Here is a 27,109-nt window from a genome sequence, read left to right on the forward strand (position 1 = left end):
CAAATTTTGTTGGTATTGTTTTGTTTTGTTTTGCTTTAAGACTGTTTTTTGGCTGAGTTGTCTTTATTGGTACTGTTTGATGAATAACAGCAGTCAAAATAATCACACAGTATGTGTCTAAGTGTAGCCTCTATGTTTTTAGAAATGCTTGCTTTCCAGGGATATAGATACAATAATTCATTTAGTGTTGTTCATTTATTTCTTTTTACTGTAAAGTCTTTTATGGAAAATATTTTTCTAGAACAGTTTTGTAGTAAAGGAGCAACTATACAAAGCAGTACTTTAAGTTAAAACCTGGAGACTCTCTTTCCAATGTCAATTATGAAGGAGATCCCCAAGTGCTTTCTGGAACATCTGGATTTTTTCCCTGCCTAGAACTCATATGACAATGGTTTAAGGTATGGCAGCTAAACCGAATTATTGGTAGGGTGGCCAACCTGTTTATGAAAATATTTCCATATGGAAATATTTTCATAAACACATGTTGAAGAAGTAACTTCAACAGTGTAAGCAGTAACATGACATTGAAATATAGAGACAACCCAGTAAATGCCCCAGTTGAAGAATTTAAGAAAGTGAAACTTGCATCTTGAGATATTGAGAGAGAAAGAGGGAGAGGCATGTAGGTGTCAGCAGCTTCTGTTATCCCAGAAGCATCCGTGTGTCCTTGTGATTCGAAGTGATTAAAACTCAGGCATGCCCACCAAACGGCCTGTTACACATCTAGCTGCAAGCAACCTGGGTGCCTGAAGGGTAGCTCACGTAAAACTTTACAAGTAAAACAGCAACATCCCCAATGTACATTTTGGGTCAGGGATTGTTGTGATGTGATCTCTGTGTGGCCGAGACTAGTGAAAGAACAGAAAACAGATGTGAAATCTCTTTTGAGATTTGTGCTCTGCAATCATGTGCAAAAGATGAAACAGACGAAACAATTAGAAAATGTCAATTCAAACAGGCAATCGACATGAATTAGAGAAAAGTGCTTAACATAGTTCAAACCAGACAAATTCATGGAAAAGTGATTTTCTGCATGTTTATCTTTAGAAAAAGCTAAAATGTTATGTTGAACATAGAATATTGGCTTACTTAGAAAACTGAATTGTAAAAATCAATGTGTGTTAAATAGCCATTTCATTAAATATTTGTTGACAACTGAATTTATCTTCTAAATTACTATAATGTAAAAGCTATCTTAATTGAAGTTTTAAATATTTGCATATTTTATAGTATGTTAGGCACAGTCAGCGTTTCCACTCCCTTTAAAAATCCTAGGAGCTTAAACTATTTATTTCTATATGCCAGTCTCTTTTATAGAAAATAAGTTATATACTTAACACCATAAGCATACATGTACATCCTAAGTATTTCCATGTTGTGAAAGTAATGAAACCATCACTAAATATAATTGCCTAATGCAACTAAAAGTGTAAGGGCCTCTTGTATACATTTTTATTTTTATAACCACATACCTCTGATAGGATTTTTGTTTATTGCTTTGTTTTCAGTCCCTAGATATGTGGATAGTGGTTTTAACCAGGTGAGACAGAGGAGGGTGGGTTGGGCTGCATGAAAAGATGCCATTTCTCCTACCAGCACAGGCCTGCCATGTGGTGCAAGGCGGCTCAAAGGAACTGACGCCCGTGGTTGTAGTGGGTCATTCCATCTCTCTGGTGCCTTCTTGAATGTACTGGCCTTGGTATTTCATGTCACATTAATCAACTAAAAAACATGCTTTTATTTCAGCTATTTTGTTTTGCCATTTAATTAAACTTTATGCAGCCTAACAAATATCTGTTTTTCAATTTACCAGGTACGTGTATTCACATTTTCAGTTGGTCAACATAATTATGACAGGGGACCTATTCAGTGGATGGCCTGCGAAAATAAAGGTAGTATATTGGTTCTCTTGACCACATTTTATTACAGGAAAAATAATTTGGTAGTTATTGGTTCTATATTTTATCATTTAAAATAATCCAAAATTCTTGCTAAGTTATATAGGAATGAAGCCAAGAATAAGATACTGAATACATTTCCTTAGAGAAAACATAGACACAGACCTCAACATTAGTGTCACATGTTATAAAAATTCAGGCATCTGATCATATTGCACATTGATAAAGGAATATATTTTATTGAATGTTACTTATCAAATATAATCTTATATGAAAAATTAAGAATAGAGGAATATCCAAGTGATGTAAATTAAGGTATGAGAAAGTGTGATATATGTACACATTTTTTTTCTGATTATTGGTTTTTCTTAAATGTATTCTTACATATTCCTAGGTAATTCAGATTTTGTGTAGTGAGCCCATATTTTCTCTGAGTAGAAAAAAAAAAACAAGATGTTATTTGAAAAATAAATTGATCACATAGTAATAAAGAGAACCAAAATTTTATTTAGGCAGATATATAAATAATTGCCAGATACTTATAGTAATACATCTTAATAATTTCTCCAATGAAATATTTTTAATGACAGGTTCTCGACTGCTTTGTAAAAGATAACACTTATTTTATATAATCTAAGAAATGTAGCAAGATTTTTCATAAAGCCAGTGCACTTATGAGAATATATTAATCTTTTTCCAGATTTATCACTGGTATTGATATTAAAGGACTTGATTATTTAAAAGTGAAAAAAATGTCCTTTCCTCCTACAAAGCCGTTAAATAAGTTTGTGGCCCATCATTACTATATAATATTAAATATATAATTTTTTTCAGGTTACTATTATGAAATTCCTTCCATTGGAGCAATAAGAATCAACACTCAGGTATAGTTATTTAGTATTTCTTTAATTTTTCACAGCATAAGGCATTTCTTTTCTGCTATAAATATGCTCAATATGGAGGAGATAAGGAGAATGAAAAGAATCATCCATAATATTACATTTGTAACAAAATGTTGAGTAACATGATAATATGTTGGTTTTTATTTCATTAAGGTTCCAAGTGTTTTTGAACATCTAAAACTCAGGTGAAAAAAACTGAGTATATTGTTCTTGCAGGTTGTTAAAAATGTCATAAAAAATAAAATCAAATTTACTAACAATCTCATCTCATATAAATTAAACTTGGTTCTATTGCATATCATTTAAATGAGTTCTTTCAAGTTGTAGGTACCACACAGAAAACTAAACAGTAATTATTTTGGACAGATTACACAAGGTCATAGCCAAATTTTAGATTACCTCCCAAATAACACCTGAAGATACGTTTGCCTGTTTAAAACAAATTTATAAAAAGGAGACAGTTTTTCTACACCAGTTGGAGACATGCCTGTTAAATAACTTTGTAGATTGAAGCAATTAAGTTGATTCAAATATGTATTATGTTTAAATATTCATAAATTACTATTTAAAATCATTACTCAATCTTAAACATAATTGAGGATCTACAAAATAGACTAAGTCAAAATTTAGAATAAATAACTGGTGTTTGCAGAAATGCATACTGAATGCATTGAATGTTGAAACAGCAGCTGCATTTGAGTCTAATGTCTTGATTTGGCACAGTATTTCATTTATTTTTTGATATGTTTAAATGTAGTTTTGAATTTCAGCCAAACAATCTGTGATCTAAAAGCCAGTATGTGACTGTTTCATTATTTCAAATTTGTGCATTTCTATCAGTAAATCACAGAGCCTTAAGTAGTTTAGATTAACATAAAACAATTCACAAGGAATGTATTTCACTTATCATTGGCTGTACTTCAGAAAGAGAATGTTTTGTTACTAGAAAAATACTAGGGTAGATATATTGTACAAATAATATAACTCAAGTGTTGTTGATTCAGAGTATGGAGACATACTATTTATGAAGTTGCCAGGTAAGAATTAAATGCTTATATACTTATCTCAAAACAACTTTGATTTCATATTCATGTTTGAGTAGATGATTTTTCCTATGGGTAGATATATTTTTCAACATGGCCTTTGTAGTTTCAACCACTGAAAAAACATTTTTTTTAATAAATAGGAATATTTGGATGTTCTGGGAAGACCAATGGTTTTAGCAGGAGACAAAGCTAAGCAAGTCCAGTGGACTAATGTGTACCTGGATGCGCTGGTAAGAGATTGGCTATTCCTCAGTAGACTGCCACTAACAAAAACACACGGTGACTCCTGCTTCTTTCTCGGCTTTCTAGGTGACATTTCTCTTTCCTCTTTCATTAAATCCTGTCTAAAATGCCTTCTATCACAACCTTCTTTGCTAGAATTCAGATATTTTATATAAAAACTGGGATTTGTGGGTAGTGGAGAACCACAAATGTAAAGTGTTCTCTTAATTTTTCTAGTTGATTCATGGAGAATATGGAAATTCAAACCTCAAATCTTAAATCTGTGGGCATTTCAAATACTTTGTGAATTCTTATGTAAATACTAACATGTGAATTAGTATCTATTACTAAAGATTTTAAACAAAGAATTTTGGAAAAAGTATTTCTAAAGTAGACTTCAGCTAGTGAAGCTTGTATAAATAGCCTCCACAACTCAAGTCGGACCCTGGAACTCAGAAGTGCGTGCAACTAGATGGGCAAGTGTCTTACCCTCCTTGAATCATCACAAACCTAATCACCTCTCCTCTTCATTTATAATCTTTTGATTTAGATACAGCCCCAGATATTTATGAAAAGAGGCCACTGAGGTGATCAAATCTAATGTGAAACAATAAAAATGTGTTGAATCATGCATTGCACAAGTGAAATTTTCAAACAGGTGTTTCATCAAATTTCAAAGCAGTGGTTCTCAAGTGGGGCTGATTTTGCCTCTCACAGATCATTTGGAAGTATCTGTAGATATTTTGATTGTCCTCACAGGGATGGGGAGGGCTTGCTGCTGTCTGATACTGGAATGAGCCCAGGGATCCTGCCCAACACCCTACAGTGCACAGAACAACCCCTCCCCCAACACAATTGCCTAGTTCACCATGTCAGTGTGGCCAAAGTTGAGAAATCTTATTTCAATGCAATTGTTACTTTCCTGATGTGAAAGTTATAAATGTAATGTTAATTATCATAATTAAGATGTATTCATATGCTTAAACTTAACGAGAAGACTTGATTTGTGATTTTACTGATGTTATTATATCAAAGAGAATCAAAACACTGAGCCCTGAAAAGTAAATGCTGATTCAGTAACCCTTTTTCCTACTTGGAGTCCACTTATATGCTGATACTACTTTTCTTTTCTGAATGCAATGAACCCCAAGGACAAAATGCAACCCACTTAGAATTACTTATCATTTGGTTCTTATAAAATAAACACATACAGGAAGTTAGAAGAAAAATAGACACAGTTAGCAGCAGCTTTGCATGCTAAGAAAGATAAAGTGAAGCCTGCTTACCTCAAGCCCTGGCTAAAATTACCGTCCAGGGTTCCTTCCTGACGTCACATATTTATTTAAGGTCACATGGTCATCTAAAGGCACGGTCAGAATGTTTCGCTTTCCCAAATCCATCAGGGACAGAGTATGATAGGAGGAGTCAGTAATCATGTCCTGTTGTGTTTCCTATGAGCAGAAGCTCATTAACCAGCATGTCTGCATTGTTGGTAAGGTTCTTCCTGATAGCACAAATGACTTTAGAAGGAGAGTTTGGTTCTAAATAATGCTGTTCGATAAGCTGAAACTAAATGTAAAAAAAAAAAAACATGTGTTGGCTAGTCAGCGGACCCACAGAGCATTCTTTTTGCTAACTTGAGAATGAAAAGTGACCCATCTTGTATGTCTAATTATGTGTTGATAATCTCTGCACACAGCAGATTCAAAATATATGCCGGTCAAATTAACAGTTAGGTTAAGAAGGAAAAGGTAATATGCAAAATAAGATGTAGTAAATACCATGAGAAAAATGAGAAGAGCTCTGTAAATTCAGAAGAAAAAAGCCATATATTTGCAGATGGATCAAGGTGAGGTCAGAAAGACGGTGATATTTTAGCCGACCATGCGAGTCCGGGTCAGGTCTCCACAGCTGACGCTGAGGGAAACGCATAGAGGAAGTGCGGCATGAAGGCCGTGGAGGCGCCGGGCATCCTGACGGAGCGGTACCTCCGTCACTTTCAGAGGTAATGGGGGATAAGGACCAAAACAAGACTAGGACGATATTGTGGAGGGTTCATTTTATTTGGGAGATAAACTGAGATTCATTGTACCAAAGGAGAGGGAGAGAGATGAAAAAAACTGGGCCCTAGAAAATAAGTATCAAATAATCCAAGGGAGCATAAATCTTGTTTTCTTTCTTTTTTTTCATTCTCTAGACTTTCATAGTGCCTAGGAATAGAGTACAGGATTTTTGGTCTAATAAGTGAGGGAGAAAATAAAAATTAGGTATCAGTGAGTTCATCCGTAATTTTATATCACATGCTAGAATTGAGTGTCTCATTTTAGGGCACATATTTACTATATTTCGAAGGAAAATATAGTATTCTGATCAATGTGACAGTGACATAAATGAAGATTGCATCTGGATATACCTTTCCTTATGTCATGCTAGCATTTTAAAACCATGCACATACATTACAACTCAGGAGATTTGTGAAAAGGAATCTTTACTGAATTCTCTCTTGGATATTAGCTTTATAAATTATCTCTAATCTGACTTCATTGAGGTGGGAAATGTTCACTCTGAATATTAATTTGCATATTAACGTGTGCACTGTCAAATGTTCTTGCTTAAGCCTGAATAGAGAGCACAATATATATTACCTATCCTAAGTGTAGTTGTTTGCTTGCTTTTCTTTGTCACGATTTGTTATCTTGTGCTGAAAGCCTGTCTCTGATTGTCCTTCCTCACTAATAAATTCGCGTTGTTTTTGGGCTTCCCACATGCACAATTATAAACCATAGCCTAAGACATTTTCTCTATGAGACCATGCTGTTTCTGGATTTAGAACAGGGGTCATGAGATTTGGATGTGGGGTCATTATTCACAAGAGGGTTACTAATATTATCTCAGTGAATTCAAAATATTCAACACAATAATTGTTCAATGTGACTTAAAAGTAATTTTGTTGAAAGTATAGTTTTGATAAGAAACAGTGGTAAATAAAGTATGTAACTGTCACAGATGGCTGTTTAAAAAATGCAGCCTCTGAGTTGAAAACCAGTTTATTTCAACTAACCTTCATGGAATAATTTAACATGAAATTTTCTGCATCTGATGAGTAATGTGTCATTATTTTTGTTACACTAAACTGCTTCATGACTGGACTTTGATATTTGATGCTTAACAAGTTTTCTGCATCATTTTACCTTGTCAAAAACTACTATTCATTTTGGACAGTATTTAAAAGCAATATTGCTTCTTTTGAACACTATGAATTTACATAGACTATCCCAGAAATGCAGTGTCAATAGCATATTTCTTCTGTTTATAATATCCTTCTACTACATGTTTCTGATTCAGCATGAAACCTTTGGCTTAGGGCATAAAAAAATCAAGAATGAACCTACAACAAAGGAAGGTGAATAAATCATTTGAAACAATATTATAATATCACTCTGCTCACGAAGGCCCCTGATATCACACAAATGACCACTGTGTGAAAAAGAGTGGGGGAGCAGGGTTACTGAAATGTTTAGTGTCATTTGATTTTTTTTAATTTTAAGTTATGTTCAGTGCTCTCTTACAGTATTCTTTTAGATGTTGCATGCTTCAATAGCTGCCTAATTATTACTCTGATTATTTCCAAGACATTTTCATTGATTTCTTAATAAAATAGGCTTACAATCAATTAGCAGATTTTTTTGCAGTTCTTTGTAAAGTATAAAATGCAGTGTCAGATATCAAAGATGAATGCAGAATGACAGAGTTTAAATTGTAATTTTAATTTTCCTTTGCTCTTGGCATCTATTTTTAGGAACTGGGACTTGTCATTACTGGAACTCTTCCTGTCTTCAACATAACTGGCCAAGTGGAAAATAAGACAAACTTAAAGGTTAAAAGTTAATTGATAAAATTAATAATAATAAATGATAAACTATGACGCTGAAGCTCAGTGTGGATAAGATAATTCTATAAGGAAGTACATACACTGTAACCATCTTGTGAGGCCAGAATAAAAGGCCACAGCTGTTCTTGTGATAACCACCTGGGAAAAGGAAATGCAGGTCAAGTTCTCTGTTTCCCCAGAGCCAAGATTCAGCTTAACTCTATGTAACAATGACCTGATGAGAACACAAGTTCAGACTCTGGGAGTAGTTACAAGATAAATGGGCAATACTTATTGCATGCACATTTTTTAAATGCATCTAATATATCCATGGAGTTGAGAAAGAAAAATCCAAAGAGCAAAACCGTGGTGATGTTTGTATCAGGTATTACTGAATCATTCATTCCTCCTCCAACTCCTTGTAAACAGTGTTTTTTTAAATCATCATGTAACTTAAGGAGCTGGTTTTAATGAATAGGGCTCGTTATTATTTTTTCTATTTTTTAAGATTCAGAAAAAATACTTAACAAGTTTCATAATCACCTTGATTTCTCTATATTGGTAATCTCAGTGCAACAAAATGCTACCAACTTAAAATTCTCAAAGTTCTGGAAAACATGTCTCTTGTACTTGTTAAATTCTTTGACTTATTCTTTATATGCTTCTGGCTTAAAAGTAGGGTTGCATTCCTATTTCATAGCCTGCATCAGAAGGAATTTAAGAATGCAGGACAATTCAAGATTTTCTTAATGCTATACTCATTTTATAGTTGGGTTGACATTCCTGATTTGAGGGAAATTTATTTCCAGTTTATGGTACAATGAAGTGTGTTGCACTTAAGCATTATTTTTTCAGTTATCATAAATTTCAGTTGAACTCCTTATTTTAATAATGTGGCCATAGTGAACATTTGTTATTCCTCTTTGGGGGCCCATTACCATTCTTAAATATCTGCGGGTTCTAGATATTATAACTCACAAAGGAGTAAGTATTTCTCTAATTTCTTATATGGACTATCTGTGAGGTTGCTTTCATTTGGGGTTTTTGCCCAGACTAGGATTGGTTCATGGGAAAAGAGCATAGATGCTGACATAACTTTCTCTCACTGTGTGCACCTACACAAAGTTTAAATAAAGTATTTGAATATCTATTGACTGGATTTTATCATTTTCTTTGTAACATTTCAGTTTATTTTATAATTGATATAATTCTACTTAAAATTTCCTGCTTCTAAATTTTAACACCATTTCCATATTCACGTCCCATAGAAGATTATGACAGCAATTTGCCACACAGCCTCCTTGACTTACAACTGAAATAGCGATGCCCATTGTTCGGCATTTAGAAGACATTAGTTGCAACCAGAAACAGTTGTGTTGAGGATTTCCACTCTTTCATTACCAATAAGGTCACATACTCCAGGATAGTTATACTCACACAGCTACTGTCATAGCAAAAATCCAGTTTTCTTTTCCCATATTGCTCAGCATCTTTAAGCTAGACTTTTTTTGTGATTTCTTAATCATAGTACAACACAAAGTACTCACATACACAGACACACACATAGCTCTAGCTGCTGACTGTACAGTACCAATTAAAATAAATATTTGGGGTAATGAGTACAAGAAGTATGAAATAAAAAATTTTATATATCTTATATTTTCACCTCAATCAAAATTTCATTTTTTAAGCTAAATAATAATAATGATAAACCTGTGAGAAAATAAAGCTGAGAATCATTGTAAATTGATAACAAAATGGCCTCGCCCTTATATGTGTGTTTAAACGAGTACTGAATACAACTATTTTCAAGCAAAAGGATGGATGAATATAACAATTATGTAGAAGTATGTAAATTTTCAGTATAAAATACACTACCTTTCTGCTATCTTATTATAGAACCAGTTAATTCTTGGTGTGATGGGAGTTGATGTGTCGTTGGAAGATATTAAAAGACTAACACCACGTTTTACAGTAAGATGTAATTTACTGTTTGGGTATTTTTTCTGTTTTCAAGCTCTGTAGTAATTTCACTTGTCTGTAAAGCACTGAAGTAATTCTCAAAAATGATGTGCAGTTATTTTATAGCAAAGGAATCAATGTTAAAAAAGATCCTTACAGTAAAATGTAAAGATACCATGTTCTCCTCCTTCATGCTTTAAAATGTGTATTTATGAATTCTTATTTGTTTACAAAATGTGGATTTCTGATTGTGACTCAGGGTGTCTCTAAATTGTTTCATTATTTTTCAGCTGTGCCCCAATGGCTATTATTTTGCAATTGATCCTAATGGTTATGTTTTATTACATCCAAATCTTCAGCCAAAGGTATGTATATAAATGTTTGCATTGGTTAGTATTCTTTAAAGAGTAATGTTCTTAAAGTTTTGTCACTTTTAAATTCACTGGAGAGCACTAAATATATGGAAATGTTATATTTGTAATGTTAATAGATGAAAAGACCACAGCTTATAATATATGGTAAGTGTGAAAGCAGTTTTCATTTTCTCTTTCCAATTTAGCTGTCCAACATTCCTATCCAATATTTTTAGCTAACCAATATTCCTATCTCAAATATAACTACTGTCGCCCCCTGTGCCTAGTGTCACACATCCCCCTTGGGACTCTAAGTAAGACTTTAAGGTACTGAAGGAGATTGCCCTGGAGGGTTGTGGACTGCATTATAGAAGCACAGGCTATGTTTTCTATGGCTGTTTTCTTCTGGTAATTCTTTCTCCTTTCCATCTCCCAGAGTGTTTTTATTTCTACTTTCATGCAGTCTTGTAAAAGTATGTAAACAATGCAATAAGTGAAACTCCACAGGATGGGCTTCAGAAATGGAAAGTGTTTATTAATCAGCGAGTTGACCAGAAGTGATAAAATTCCATAGATGAAACCTTTTATCCTTCTTGGGTTTTGCCCTGTTTGCCCAAGATAGAAAATATTTTTCTAAATATCTCATCCAACTTATTTTACTTTTCATTAATTTTTCACACATAAAGTGAAATGCATTTATCTAGAAGTAACAATTGGCAAAATCATATTAAATAATTGTACCTTATACTAAGCTAATGGTTAGCTCTGAATACTGAGGATACTTTAAACCATGCTGGAAGGAAATGTCTGTGGACTTACGCATACTACCTTGTCTTCTTCAGTGAATACTTAATGTTAGTGATATGTTAGGACACGAAGTATGTGCAAACACATACATTCACAAGTAAGTTGAGCTGTTTAAGTATTTCTCAAATCCGTAGTGATTAAGAACCACTGATACTGAATGCAAAAACATATTAAATGGTTATAGTTTATGTCTTAATTCTTCTCACTTTGGAACTTATTTCCATGTAAAATCCACCATGATCTGAATATTTGTGAATCAGATGTAACTGCTGATCACCCTGTATTATTTTTAATGTCATTTTATCATCAATGTGAGTAACTTCACATTATTATTAGGATATCACAGGCCATTATAAACATGTCATGTTAAGTTCCTCTTAATAGAATTATTTGTGATTGGCTATAAACATTTTATGATTTTGCCATAGTTAAAAAGAAAAATTTTATCTTCCTCAATCTTTTTATTTTTTTTTTAATTTGTAGTATTATTGTTTGGTCTTTGTATATATGAGTGTATTTTAAGTTATATTCCCTTAACTAAAGTGATTTAAAAGCATAACAATGTACTATGTTGAAGGGTATGAAAGATCCCCATTTTTATGATTATAGGTCTTAACCCATTCCTTAAAAGGAGGTAAAATATACCATAGACAAAATAATAAAAAAGAATAATGAGAATATTACACATATGATATATATACATATATCAATTTATCACTCAGAGGTAATAATTTAAAAATGGTTTTTCCCTTTTTTGCATTCTTCTACTAATAACCAGTATTTATGTAGAAAAAAATTTATTAGTCTTTCAGTTAACATTTATTTGGCTCATATTTAGAATAATTTACTAATATTCATGTGATTACAAAAAATATAAATTCTACAGTAATCTTTATTACAACTCAGGTGATTCTTTAGAATTACATTAGCTGTTCATAGTTTTATGCAGGTAATTTTTAAAAGCAAGCATGCAAAAACATTTAGAAAACTAGTGTTTTAGAAAATCATTAAAAACAAATGTTGGCACAATCAGTGAATTTTTTTTCTGAAATTCATGCTTGTGAATTAAATATGCTTGTTAATTCTCATTAACAGGCTAAACATTATGATTTCCATTTTGCAAGTAATAGTGCATGCTATACAGATAGAAGAACTTCATAAAAGTATCATGCAGTGTAAAACAGCTCTTTTAGAAGTTGACAAATAGAGAGGACCAATATAGTAACAGCTAGTATAGTAACAAGATTAATCTTACTTCTGTCATTAGGAACTCAACCAATAGAAATAAAGGAAAACAATGCTATGTACTATAGGAACCATTACTGTTTAACAAGTCTAATATTTTTGTAAGTATTCTTAGATGAATTCTGTGCTTTCTCTCTGAAACTGTAATCATAATTCAAATTATTTCCATACAGTTTTATAGTTTGTAGACACTAGTCCAAGTGTCCTTTAAAAAGCACAGAATATCAGTAAATAAAGTAGCTATGAATCTTTTGCATATCCAGTTTTTTAAGGAATCCTTACTTCTCAAAGTGTCCTGTGCCTGCCATGACCACATTCTGACAAATGCTAGATTATATATTCTGCTTTATTCCAAAATACATTTTAAATTTCTTTCACTTTGTTTCATTGAAATAACCAGATTTATTAGGTATCTCGACTTGATCAATCTTAAGAAATATCTACTGTACAGGAAATAGTGCATAATAATCTACATTTTGGAAGTCAATATTTAAAATAAATCTTGTTTTATAATTGAATTCTCCATTAGTTCCACATATACGACATTTGGTATCATTTCAGAAAACAAAAGCACAAATTTTAAGGATTTAAGATTAAGACTTCTCATTATCTGTATAATATTTTATATTTTAACATATTTTAATCATGTAAATGCTAAAAGTTTTGTCTCTTTTATTAAGTGAGCATAAAACCTGAGACAGACAATCCTTCTTACTTCCCAAATATAAACTTTTCTAGACAAAAAGGAAAATATTAACATTTTGTTAAAAATATTTTTAAACTTCAGTTTTATTTATTGACTCAGCATGAACTCTATGATGCCTGTTTCTGTCCAAGGAAATACCTACCAAAATTGATGATAGGGTAGAACCCTTACCTATGTTGATATGTAGTATGAACTATGATCTTTCTGTTGCTTCAGCCTATTGGTGTAGGTATACCAACAATAAATTTAAGAAAAAGGAGACCCAATGTTCAGGTAACTGTGAATGATGTTAGCAGTGCCTTCAATTTCGCTAAATCAAAGTTAAGATTAAGCTTCTTTTTGTAAAAGCATATAATTAATGCCACCTTACCTGACATCAAGCTTCAGAGCATGAGATGGAAATGAGCATCATTTCTCAATAAACTGGAGCAAAAATGTTACTGATTATGGCAGAGGGTATGCATTTGCTAACTAAAGATTGCTATCAAATTATGTAATAAGAATGTTAATCAGTGTAATCGTAATTAAATGGCTTCTAAAAAATAATCTTGCTATTAAATATTCTGAAATTAGTGTCAAATCCATGAAATCCTAACAATTTGCTTACAAAATTAACTTCAAATTGGAAATAAAGTTTCAGTCCTGATGTGATAGATTGTGTAAATTACAAAATTTAAGTCAAAATTACTTTGAATTTCTCTTAAAGTGTATCTTTTAGAAGTTAGAGGCACTTCCCTTTAGCCATGTAAAAATGTCCCAAATTGCAAATAAGTATTGTGAATTTTTATCACCTGCCAGACTCATTGCAAAATCTTTTATCTGTTGGCAACAAAATTTAAACGATATTTTATTTATGAATATTTCTATAAGCACACTAAAAATAATTATCATAAAAGGATACTTCCTACAGTTTAGTAAGAGAATTCCAGAATTGCAAAGGAATTTCAACATGACTTATTTTATTTGTATTTTTATATAAGCCTAATATTTCTGAGAAAAAAAAGTTGGTTGGTGACATAATGGGCAAAGGTAATATGATATTAAACAGAGGTCATTAAGTTATGAATTCGTAGAACTGAGTTCCAAGTTGGTTCTACTTACAGCTAACACTGTATCCTTGATTAGGTTCTTAAATCCCATAGTGCTTCAGTGCCTTCATTGGAAAATCAGAGGAATTGAACAAGCAATTATTTTCTGCCTTACAGAGTATATTCACCTAGGAAATTAAATATGTATATTAATCCTCAGCATCAGCTCCTGAAAATTCTGGTTTAATTTAACTAGGGGTGTGACACAGGCTTCTGAGTAGTTTTTAAGGCTTCCCAGCTGGTTCTACAGTGCAGAGCCACTGGATTAAAAGAAGCTTTCATCCCCTTCGAGCTCTAGAATATTGTGACAGTCTGAATTTCATGTTGTTGCATCAGGCCTCCACATCTTTATGATTCCTGTAGAGGTTAAAATTATATTTATGTCTTTTCTTGATAAATTGTTTTATGTTATTCTCCTTGCATGTTTCTTTGTTGTGCATTATCTTAAATTATACTTCTTGCATTCATGTACACTTTAGTGTATTTTTATTCTTGCCATACTTTCAAATATTGCATGTGAATATTATGATACAATTTAAAAATAAACAACCTGAAAAATGGTTTGTTTTATTTTTGTTTTCCTTCTAAGAAAATCCTAAATGGCAAACTAGCAACCACACAAAATTTTATCTGAATTTTGAGAATAATTTTTAAACTATGGAGTATTTCTAATAATACTAGCTAATTATTTCAGTTTAAGATTTGTTTGGCAACTTTGTATTCTGCTTTTTAGTTTAGTTCCACAAATGGTATGTTCGTTGTGTCAGCTGATATTCAAATTTTACAAATGTTAGATATTTAAAATATCAAGCAAAAGTACTGGGACTGCAGGGACTGAAGTTCTCAGTATTCTCATGGTGCTTTCTTAGTAGAAGATCCTGCTTTTGAATTTTTCAGTCACTGTGCCTATGGTGGGCCTTTAAAAAATGGTCAGCCAGATTGCCATTTAAAAACTAGAAGTTATGCATTGACATTTTTCTTTGATGATTTCATTTTCTTCTCTGTGTCTTTATGTGTTGGATTGGGACATGATCTTCATATTGCCAATTCTTCCTGATAATGCCTCCTCCATGCATGCTGTTTGGGTCTGATCATGCTATGCATTATCCATTGCATGTAAGATAATATTCTTATTTATGTCTATATATTATCGTTTTGATTTTTTGACTTTGTTTTGCAGTGAGTTTGTTAATTTTAATAGTATATGGTGTCTGTGTGGTGATGATTCATTTCTTGGGGCTTTAAGCAATTCTGAATAATATTGTAACTTTATATTAATAATAATATTGTAATTGAAAGTTTAGAGGGACCTTTTTTAGAGTCTTTCTTGGTTTTGTTTTTAAACAAAGGATTATAATATTTTCAGTATTAATTTTTTTCTCTTTGTTAAATATGCTACACTCCAAATGAAAATTTGCTTCTGAGGCAGTAAGATGCTGTCCAAATAATGGTATTTTCATCTGTTGAACAATATAATACTTATTTTCAATATTCCAGAAACTTCTGATTCTAGATAACGAGTTCATAAGCAGTAAATATTTTTTCAGTGAAAGTGCTGGACACAGTTGAATTTTTTTTTTCATCTGCCTTTAAGTATCCCCATTCATCAAAACCCATGGGAATCCTAAATTTTCATTATTTAAATGGAGTTACTCTTTGAAGGAAGGCATTTTTGTCATAATTACAAAATAAATACATGCCATGCATACTATGTTACTTAGCATTTGACATAAATAGGATGTTTAATCGTAATACAGTTCTAATTACCTAAATCAGCTTGGGTTGTCGATCCTCCTAAAACATTGTTTAAAATAGTGATGATCTGAGCATATTTCAAAAGAGCCTTGTGAGGCTGAAATTATTAAAATTCCAGTGACCTTGCACTAATAGAGCATAATGTGTTTGATTTCTAACTATATTTTTGTGATATTTATTCTAGTAAATATTTAAAAATCCAGTTTCTAAAATTATTTAATTATAAAATTATAGATGTTTATTATCATTTAATGTTCTAGTGAACTTTGAGATTCCACTATGGCATGTTACATTTCCTAGAATGTTAGAATCACTATATTTTTTTATCACTAGGCATGTTACATTTCCTAGAATGTTAGAATCATTATATTTTTTTATCACTAGTTCAGTAAGTCTCCATTTTATGATCAAGAAATTCTTTAAATGTCATATAAGGTAAGTTCACCAGGATAACAGTTTCATTTAATATAGTTATATAAATAAATAATCTGCCTTGTTCCAGAGTGAATTTTCTTGTTGCACACCAGCAGGAACAAGTAGTAGGAGATGTTAATGCAGGAAACAGTGTTTAGGGAACCGTTCGTTATTCTAGTTAGACTTTAGTTGTAATAGCTAATCTTTATTAAAGTTCTTATGACTTGACCACAAATCTTATTTTAAAAATTGTCTTACTTTGACTTTGTAAAAGATAAAGTAAAATATCTGATATTCAAATATATGAACCAAATTTTCATCTTTCCTGTATGCCTTTTAAGAGGAAAGAATAAGTTTAGAAGAGTTCGTTTTACTCAGTAAATCTAAACATAGTTTTTAAAACATTTTCCCTTATAGAATTTCCTATTTTTTTTTTTGAGAGGCCATCTCTCGTATTTATTGATCAAATGGTTGTTAACAACAATAAAATTCAGTATAGGGGGGTCAGTGCTCAATGCACAATCATTAATCCATCTCAAGCCTAATTCTCGTCAGTCTCCAATCTTCTGAAGCATAACGAACAAGTTCTTACATGGTGAATGAATTCTTACATAGTGAATAAGTTCTTACATGGTGAACAGTACAAGGGCATTCATCACAGAAACTTTCGGTTTTGATCACGCATGATGAACTATAAACAATCAGGTCACATATGAATATTTGATTTTTATACTTGATTTATATGTGGATCCCACATTTCTCCCTTTATTATTATTATTTTTTTATTTTTAATAAAATGCTGAAGTGGTAGGTAGATGCAAGATAAAGGTAGAAAACATAGTTTAGTGTTGTAAGAGAGCAATTGTAGATGATCAGGTGTGTGAGAATTTCCTATTTTTTTACAGAATACAAATAAAGAATGTATATTCCTTATATGTTGCCTTCATTTTCTTGCCAAATACGTTATCCACATGGCTATATTATGCTTCTTTCCCATCCTAATTTAAAAAAGTGAGTGGATCTTCAGAAGTTAGATTCCCACAGAACTTATGATTGTAAATGTAGCAGCTATCACAACACTCAAAATGAGACTGTCTTTAGTCCATGATTAATTAAAATCTGTTACACTGAAAACTCAAATCCCAGCCTATTTATTATTAATTTTAATTAGATATATAAAAAAATATACCTTTGTGCAATTATTTTGTCAGCTATTTAGTGCACCTTAGGTAAGTAACTCTATGGAATTAATTTCATATTTATCCATTGCATCATTCTGTATGCGACACCATTTTGCAATATCATATATGCCTAATTATTATTATTTTCTGTGTAGAACCCCAAATCTCAGGAGCCAGTAACTTTGGATTTCCTTGATGCAGAGTTAGAAAATGATATTAAAGTGGAGGTGAGTGTAATCAGCAGGCCTGTACAGTACTCTCAGCTCAGATGCTAGGATTTACCCATTCCATAAGTTTCTTTTGAGCAGCAACATAGTAATAGTTCCACTCTCACATACCGTGATACAAAGATGAATGTTTTCTTTAAAAATTTATAGATCTTGGCCTCTGTCATCTAAAAGATCATAGGAATAGGAATAAATATTTTAAGTTAGATGTACTATTAGTTTTTTCTTCCTCATTCTACAGGTGGAGATATTTTGAGTATTTCAGTACAAATATAACTTGTAAACTTCATTTAAAAAAAAACAGAGATGAAGGATATTGCTATAGTGTTGAAAGAAAAGTGGAAGAGAATCTAACCAACAAGCCACCCATTGAGCAGCATGCGGACAGAAGCTGCCATATTTCTTTTAGTACACTTTACTCAAAAATTTTCTATTTTATGCAAAACCAAAATTGTATGTCAGTTCCCCCTGAGAGGTCTTACATAATTATTAAGGATAATCACTAACGATAATAATAACATCTATTAAGTACATGGGTACACGTCAAAAGGCTTTGAAATAACTATTATTATATCTGCTGTACTGATATGTTTTAAGTACAGAGAAGTTAAAAAGCTAGTCTCTAGTTACTTAGCAAGTCAGTAGTACAACCAGGATTTGAACCAGGTTTTTGTGCTCCAGAGCTAATATTTTTAAGATTATTTGAGGTGTTCTAACTCCTTATCTTATCTACATACAAAGGGCACCACATTTCTCTTATAACTTGTCAGTGTGTTTTAATTTGTACTTGCTTTACACATTTACTCCCTCATTGTACAATGACAGAATTTAATTATTTATTATAATTACCCTAGACTGAGACATAACGTTGGAATATTTTAGGTGATTAATGAGCATTTGTGTGGAGTTCGACATGATAGAGTGGGATCATGTAATGGTGAAGAGCTTGGTCTTCAGACTCTGTTGCCACTGAGTGACTGTAATAATATTCTGCCTTTCTTAAGTCTCACTTTCCCCTCAATCAATCTCATAGGTCATTGGTCACTCTTATTAATTGCATTTTAAATACTAGTGACTGGTTGAAAATAACGCTGTTAATTTAATGCTGAAATTAAGGGTGTTTTTAATTATTTTAAAATAATATAAAATGACTATAATGTAACTTTTTAAGGAATATTCCCAGAGAACAGCTGTAAATACTACTAAAACAAAGCTAGTATTTTTATTTAATCTATTCTAAAATAAGGCATAAACCTTGAAAAACTAACTTTAATGATCATCCTTTGGCAGTTCAGTTGAGTACCTGCAATAAAGTAATTGTTTTGTATTTCTCATAGATTCGAAATAAAATGATAGATGGTGAAAGTGGAGAAAAAACATTCAGAACCCTGGTTAAATCTCAAGATGAGGTAAGAATTAAGTCAGGCTTATTTTTAAACAAAATTATATATTTCAGTTACAATAATTGATATTGGTAGTTCGTCTTTCCTTTTATTAAAGCAATACTTATTTGTAAACAGGAATGTTCCTCTAGTAAACAACAAAAAAATGTAAGGTACTCTGCTGGAGAGAGAATTTCCATTAGAGTTTTAGCTCTTTTTATAAAATGATAGTGCTTTAGGTATTCTTACTAATAGTATGTTGCTAAAAGTTTTGTTTCCATTTTTTTATCATTATAAGAAATAAAGCATGCAGTGTAATGTCATACCATGTTCTTTTAAACCATTTCAATCATGCAAAACTGAAGTTAATATTTAATAGCTGTTTTTATATGGCTTGTGCATGTAGTGTTCTAATTGTTGAGTTCCATATATTACTTGGGGTTTATTTTTGTGTTTTAGTGTGTTACTTGTTTACTTCTTTCTGGTCTTGATTTATGGTTTTTTATTTATGTACTTTATAATTGTTTTGCATTTAAATCTGATATTAAATCAAGAAATAATACAAGTACCCCCAAAATCAGTGGTACAAGCATATAATAAACTTATGTTGTTTTACATTGACATGGAAGAGCTCTTTGTATATAAGGAGTGATGTCTGTCTATGATGAATCACACAATGGAGTGAAAGTAAACACATAGGCATCCATATATTTGAATATTTGAAAAATATATGGAACCCAGAAGCGTGGCCTTTTTGAGCCTGGATATTTAAGTTTTTATATATAGCTTATTTCCTTTCCCTCACATTGTGATCCTTTTTAATATATACATTTCTCCTGAATTCCTCAGCAGATCTTTCCCTAAGATGGAGCTAGGATGTCAGTATCACCCCGTTAGCACATGGCTTTGCTCATTTTTTTTTTTTTGGAATCGTTAATGTACAATTACTTGAACAACATTATGGTTTGCTCATTTAATGTCACTAGGAAGCCCGCCATTACCAGAACATAAGGGAGGTATTTATCATTTCAGTCCTGCTGAACTTTGACTCTCTTTACCTTTTACCCCCTCGCTCCCTGAGGAAAGGTGTGACCATTTAGCAGTTCTGCCAGCTTTTCCACATTTCACCAACAAGAGCTCTTTGAGCGGCACACTCTTCCCTCAGCTTACAAATTACTTCGGTTTCTTTTAAGTCGCTTTGATATTTTCCCTCCTTTAATTTACTGTAAATCCCTCTGAGCAATATCTCCCTGTAGACTTTTCCTATTATACTGAGAGAAACATTGCCTTGTGTATTTCCCTAATCTGATACTACTTTAACTTGCTGAACACTAGTTTGCCATGTTTTTTACGAATACTGACAAATACATAAACATTGTTTCTTTTGAGAATTTTACTAGTCCAAAAACCTCCTCACCACTTCCTCCCCCTCCTCCATGTCTATACATGTAGCTAAAGCTATAGGAGTTTGATGTATAAAGGCAATGTGTGTAGTTGTCATAAAGTCAATCTGGCATCATGCATTTTCCTTCATCCTGCCAATATGCTTCCTTTGTAAGACTTACTTTTTCATCAACATAGTGTAGATAATAGTATCTACTCCAGGGGGTTAATTAAATGAGACAATGGCCATAAAGTACTTAGCATTGCCTGGTACCAAGTAACGCCTCTGTGAATGTTACTGTTCTGATGAGGGTGGCAAAGTTGGTGATGACCAAAAAGTTTAAAGATGCATATGTGCCATCACTGTACCTGACAGAAGAAAGAATGGTAATTTGTTTACCTTTGTTCAGCAGCTACAAATGAAAGATTCAATATCCATTTAGCCTTGTACTTCCTTTCTTTGGTGAACTTCGTTGTTTTTCTTACCTTCAGTGGTACTGAGGAGTTTCTTATGATAGATAAATACTGTAAATATTAGTACAGTAATATGCTAGCCATGCATTTCTGTCTAGACACACTGAGTACATTAACTCCCTGATATTACCAATTTCTCTTAAACATTCTCCAGCATGAAGCTATCTATCTGAGTCTTACTTCACAGTCTTATTTCACGATTAAAATTTTTCAGGAAGTGTCTTTGAAGTTTTGAGGTTATTAATTTGGCACAATAAGTTAACTAAGATTTTGCACTAATAAGTCCTCAAAATGTGTCAAGTGGATGTTGAGTTTTGCCCTAAAATTTTCTTACACACACACACCCATAACAGAACAAATAAATGCAGAATAGAATAGATTAGACACTTTTGAAGAAGGGTGTTGAATGGCCACAGAAAGTATAAATAGATCCTACTGTTCTGCTCTTCATATACATTCACATAGAATATATGGAGTGATGATAACCTGAATATCAAACTTTTTTTACTAGAGATATATTGACAAAGGTAACAGGACATACACATGGACTCCCGTCAATGGCACAGATTACAGGTAACTAACTATTTAAATGTATATTTTATAAGTATATGCAGTTCAGTGTCTATTTTTAGTAGCCTTTTTTCTAGTGGATGCGTATATTATGTCTTTGCATTTTCAAAAGCCATTTTTAATGTAATTAAAATAGAAAAACCCTTTTCAATATAAAATATATTAAAGTTACAGATTCTGATTTTCAAAATGGAAAAGATGAAAAAAAGCAAGGAATATAAACTTTAGAAGTGAAAACATGTGCTATAATTGTATTTGGTATTCTGTGTATTTATTTTAGTAGCACTTAATGTTGACAAATCCTCTTCATAATTTGCAGTCAGCATCTCCACTGGCTTCCTCATTAAATTGTCATTTAGTTTACATTACTTAACATTTAGGTTGCAAATTAACTTAAAAATAAAATTTATCACATCATAGTATAATCATATAAAATGATCAGTTGATATAATTTACCCACTTGAGTAACAACTCTTTAATGTCACGATTCTTCCAACTGTCTGGGCCTTGGAAAATTCTACAAGACTGACACCCTATTGTCTCCATTCTTCAACACTTGCTGAGCATTTTCTTCACTTTCTTGTTCTTATTCTTCTTTGAGGCTTTCCGTGTGGTCTACTTCACATATGCTTATGATACTGAGGCTAATATGAGTATGTCCTTGTTATTCACTCTCTCTTCCTCCTTCCTAAAGCCTCCTCTCTTTGAATCACATGTCAGCAAACTACACCACCCAACATTCTTCCTTTTTAACAGTCTCCTCATCTTATTAGATTTTAGCTCTTGGCTCACTGTCAGCCTCTCTTACATTAACATAGATTACTGTTCCTCAAACTGTTTATGACATTACATTCCCACACTTAGGAAAAATAAAACAAGAATTATTAACTAAAGGCCACTTCAAAAGAGATAAAAAATGGAGCTTAAAAATTTTATTACTAGATTCCCCACACATAAAATTAGTCTGTCAAATTGCTGTAAAATGTTCTAAATGATTGCTCTTAATATCTGTACTTAACTGGTCACGAGCTGGTCATAGCCATTTGGCAAATGAGCCGGGTCCATGGGCCACACTTAAATATCATTGACATTGGTGACTTTTCTAGTACCTGAACTCTGTTTTTTCTCCTCCTCTCTAATGATCTTGTCATTTCCTGCCTTAACTACCTACTCCAAGGTCAGGTTTGTGACTCTCTCATTGTCAAGACTGCACCTCCTCTGTTATACTCTTAACCAGAGATTCTTATATCCTACTGAGATTACTACAGTGTCGCTTTCCCTCCCCTCCCTCGAGGAACTCAACTCCAACAATTCTGTGACTCAGCTGAAACCTGAAATCCGTTAATCCCTTTTATTCACTCCCTTGCCCTGCCTCTTCATGGCCTTGCACCTCTCTTTATTCAGCAGAAATTCCTTATTTCTTACCGTGTTCATTGTCTTGCACACATTATCAGCTCCCTTCATCAGACCCAGATTTGGTAAATGGCAGTTTGACAAATCCCAATCCTGGTTAAATTCAAAGTATTACCAACACCACACTGCACCCGCATAGCTACAAATGGGTGAAGTAAAATACTCCCTGACTGATAAATCACCTAAAATTCATGATCTCTAACCTCTAGTGGGCCTTAGTGGTGCCTGATATTCTAAAGTCCAGTAAGTTTAGGATGCTCCTAGATAACTTTTGATAGCTTCTCTTCTCTCCTCAAACTCATAACACTTTTCCATACATTTCCTCTTGGATGTCTTTGCTTTCTTTGTCACTAAAAAACAGAAATGCTCAGAAGAGAACTCACATGACCACAGTACATAACTACTTGAATCTGTATCTCCATTACTCTCTATTCTCAATAGAGTAACAAGAGTGATCTGATTGGCACTTGAGTTAGATTGTTTCATCTCTCTATGCAACACCTCCCATAATTTGCTATCTTGTTCAGTCTAAAAGCCAGAATTGTCAGTCATCAGAAGCCTACAGTATCTGATCTCATTCACTGTCAGTTCTATTTATCTTCCAGATTGTCCACTGAACACTCTTGGCTTAAACTATACTATCCTACTTTCCCCATAAACAATGGTATCCTGCCTCAGGGCCTTTGCACCTGAAATCATTTCTGTCTAGAATGACTTTTTCCCATATATTCACATACTCAGTCCTTGTCTTCTACTCATCTTTATATACTTTTATCTCCTCAGTAAGGCCTTCCCCAGCGATCCTATTTAAATGAATTCTCCATAACCCTTATCATCATTTGACATTTTATAAACACATGCATACACACAAAGCATATATGGAGAAATTTATTTCGACTGTTTATTGTTTGTCTTACCCTCACTAGTAAGTTCTAAGAGGGTAAGGCTCTAAGATTGTTAGATTTTAAGATTATAGCCTGCTTCATTTACTTTCTCCGTTGAAGCCCCAGCTCATAAAGACAATGGTGTATAGTAGGCATTCTGTAAATAAGTACAGAATTGAAAATGATTTTATATTTGTCTTATCCTGTCAAATTTAAATAATGGTATCCAAAATTCCATTGAAATGATTCAAGTATGAAGGACTTAATAGATTGTAGTAGATTCAACTATTTCTTTTGTAATAAAATGAAAAATCCCCCACTCTAACTGAGAACATACACATAACCTGTTGGGGGAGCCTGAAGTGCTGGGGATTTCTCTAAGTCTGCAATGTTGGTATCATAGGAAACTCTTTCCTTTTGTTCTCCTATGAGGGCATGCAGAATACAGAGAGAAGAACACAGCAATTAATGTCTCTGCTTGTTCAGTTTTGACATACTGTTGAATTCATTGAATTCATATGCTGACCACGAGAACAACTGTTTTAATTATTCACTTATTTCTATCTTCTGACTTCTCTTTCATCTCTTTTAGACATCTCTACACATACATAGTCTTTAAGTACATACATAAGTCATCATTTCTCCTTCCTCTGCCTCGATTGTTACCACCTTTCAGTTTTTATATAAGCTTGTGAAAAGATGTGATGGGAGAGAGGAGATATGGACAGGCAAGGAAATAAATTCCAAATAACAATTTACAACAAAACACTATGTCTAAGTTAAAGGAAAATATGGCATGTCTTGATTTAATGAACAAGGTACCAAATTTCATTTAGTAAATTGTCTCCTTAAGCGTTGGTGTAATTTAGGTACCACATTCTGAAATATGTAATTAAGGACTTTAATAGAAACCTGTATTTTAATGAGTTTTATAATGATAAACAATTGAGTGGCTTTATTAGCCTTTAATTCCTGGGAGAAAATCAGTCTTGGTCTGTTGGCTTTATATGCAGTCACAAACACTGAATGTGACAGCATCATTGACTGACAAATGTTGGTAAAGATCTTACCTGCTATAAATTGAAGAAATAACTGTTTCCTTAAGGTAGAAATAAATTAAGTATAATGATATTTCTCTGTAGAATGAAACATGTAGCTCTTAATAAAAAACTGAAATTTGAACTTCAATACAATATGTATTTGATATGTCAATTTTAAACTTCTCTTGTGTTCCTCATGAGTTTCTGTACTATTTTTATGGTACATGAGATGTAAGCCAAGCTTAGAGAGTGACACTGTAGCAGCCACATGATACAACACTATTGTTTTAATTAGAAGTTTCTCTTAGCAATAAATGCTGATGGGGCAATAAAAATGTCCTAATTTCCCCTGAGAGGAATTTGTAGGAGACCATCTTCAAATACTCAGTAATTCTGCTGTACGTTTTTATAAATGGCAAGTGAATCATGAAAGGTCATCTTACTTTCAAACTAATTGCACTGCTTATTTTAATTTTAATCTCTGCCTCTACTTAAAGGAAGGTACCTATAAAATGAATGGAGAGATTTTCATTAAATCTACATAATGTTTTATTTCTCTGACCTTTTCCTGTAAGGAAAGTCTATGAATTACTTAATGATGAAGAAAGAAATGAGGAATTGGAGGGAACAAGCATCCACTCACTTTGCTGTCCTGACTACATAGTTGTAACAATTAAGCCCTTACCTTTTTCCTCCTTGTAGAGTGAATTTTTAATATATATATTCATAAGAAATAAAACCTAAAATTTTATATTTTATCCTATTCTGTATTGTCCATTATATATATATGTGTGTGTGTGTGTGTGTGTGTGTATATATATTTATATCTATATATATAATGAGATTACAGTTTGGACACCCATCCTCAGAGCTTAGCTTGAGAGATTTAAAAGATCTTCTGCAAATGCCTAGATACTCAGAACCTTAGAAATGCGCACCTTTCCCTGTGTACTGATAAATTTTATATCAAATATTAAAAGCAATTGCTGAATGACACAATTGGTCACATTAGTCATTAATTTTTTAAAATAATTGCCTTGGGAATCTTAGAGATACTCTCATTTTTTTGAAACCATTAGTTCGTGTTTCCGTCTGTATTCAAAGCACAGCAAAAGCCATTTGCAACTGTAAATGTGTATATGCAATCATTGGTTATGTCCTACATGTGCATACTAGCCATTGTGAGATTGAATAATTATGCACAGGAAGGTGTTACTGGAAACTGCATAATGTTAAATTCTGTCATCTTTTATACTATTGGGTAAGAACCAGTGGGATGAGTAAGCAATCTTTCTTAGTGTTATCAAGGAATTTGAATTTTCCCACCAACAGGCACTGGGAAATTTGTCTGAAGATTTGAGTTTTAAAATAATAGGTTTTTAACCTTTCAAAAGAGTATACTTCAGATGATTTTATACATTTTGTAATGGAAAAGCTGATAATACTTATGTTTGTAATTTTTAAACAACATGCATTTTGCTATAAAGCACTTGAACATTATATATAATTCATTAAGGAGGGGTGTCCAGTTGATATTATAGGTTTACTTTGTTTCAGCATAACACTAGAATTCTTATCTTCTCAACACTCAAAGTATTTCAATACACTTTCCTGGAAATACCAGGACCCATGACATTTCTTTCTCAGCCGATTTATGGGTGTATTTAGTAGCTTATCTTCATGTGTCTCCTCTGATTCCCTACAATGTAGAGAACTGGATGACTCTTAGGGGCAAGATCTGATTAAGTACTCTATTTGCTGAATGTATTTTCCTGTCATAGAAATATGTCTTTTCTTTCCCATGAGGAAGATCTCTGAATTTCCATGAACCTAATGTGTCTTTTTTTTTTTTTTAGTTTGTTTGTTTGTGTTTATGCTTCTCTTGTTTCTATTGCAGTTTGGCCTTGGTATTACCAACCTACAGTTTTTACTATATAAAAGCCAAAATAGAAGAGACAATAACTCAGGCCAGATGTAAGTACTGTGAAAGCGACTCCAGGGTCTATTTGTCATCTCCTAGTATTAGATGTTTAAATTCATCTAGATTTTAGAATACCCAAGGCTTATACATTTTACCAGGTGTTATTACCAAATCTACTGCAATGATTCTAACCCATTCCAAACATGCAAGGAACAAGAAATATTCTACGTGGATAGAATATGAGCAGGTACTCCACAGTCTCCCCGGCAGCCCCCACCACCCTTCCCCGCCTTGCTTCGTGCTCAGAATCATTGCAGGGCTGTGTCCTCTGTGGCTGTCATTTCAGTGGTCGGCTAGCTGGTGTA

The 27,109-nt window shown here is 32.7% G+C and overlaps 1 protein-coding gene across 15 annotated transcripts in view; it reads left to right on the forward strand.

The window, feature by feature from the left end:
• CACNA2D1 (calcium voltage-gated channel auxiliary subunit alpha2delta 1) overlaps window positions 1-27,109 on the forward strand; it is a 512,731-nt gene that overhangs the window by 423,075 nt on the left and 62,547 nt on the right. For 7 of the 15 annotated variants that reach the window (XM_073238917.1, XM_073238921.1, XM_073238916.1 and 4 more), the window contains exons 13-23: window positions 1,814-1,892; window positions 2,733-2,782; window positions 3,987-4,076; window positions 7,868-7,945; window positions 9,839-9,913; window positions 10,192-10,266; window positions 13,229-13,285; window positions 17,606-17,677; window positions 19,015-19,086; window positions 21,428-21,489; window positions 26,721-26,797. In XM_073238917.1, the coding sequence (XP_073095018.1) occupies window positions 1,814-1,892; window positions 2,733-2,782; window positions 3,987-4,076; window positions 7,868-7,945; window positions 9,839-9,913; window positions 10,192-10,266; window positions 13,229-13,285; window positions 17,606-17,677; window positions 19,015-19,086; window positions 21,428-21,489; window positions 26,721-26,797 (787 nt within the window). The remainder of the gene's footprint in view (window positions 1-1,813; window positions 1,893-2,732; window positions 2,783-3,986; window positions 4,077-7,867; window positions 7,946-9,838; window positions 9,914-10,191; window positions 10,267-13,228; window positions 13,286-17,605; window positions 17,678-19,014; window positions 19,087-21,427; window positions 21,490-26,720; window positions 26,798-27,109) is intronic. The other 8 variants (XM_073238922.1, XM_073238924.1, XM_073238915.1 and 5 more) reach the window with 3 other exon arrangements.

This window comes from Manis javanica, chromosome 6 (assembly GCF_040802235.1).
Source record: "Manis javanica isolate MJ-LG chromosome 6, MJ_LKY, whole genome shotgun sequence".
Taxonomy (NCBI): Eukaryota; Metazoa; Chordata; class Mammalia; order Pholidota; family Manidae; genus Manis; species Manis javanica.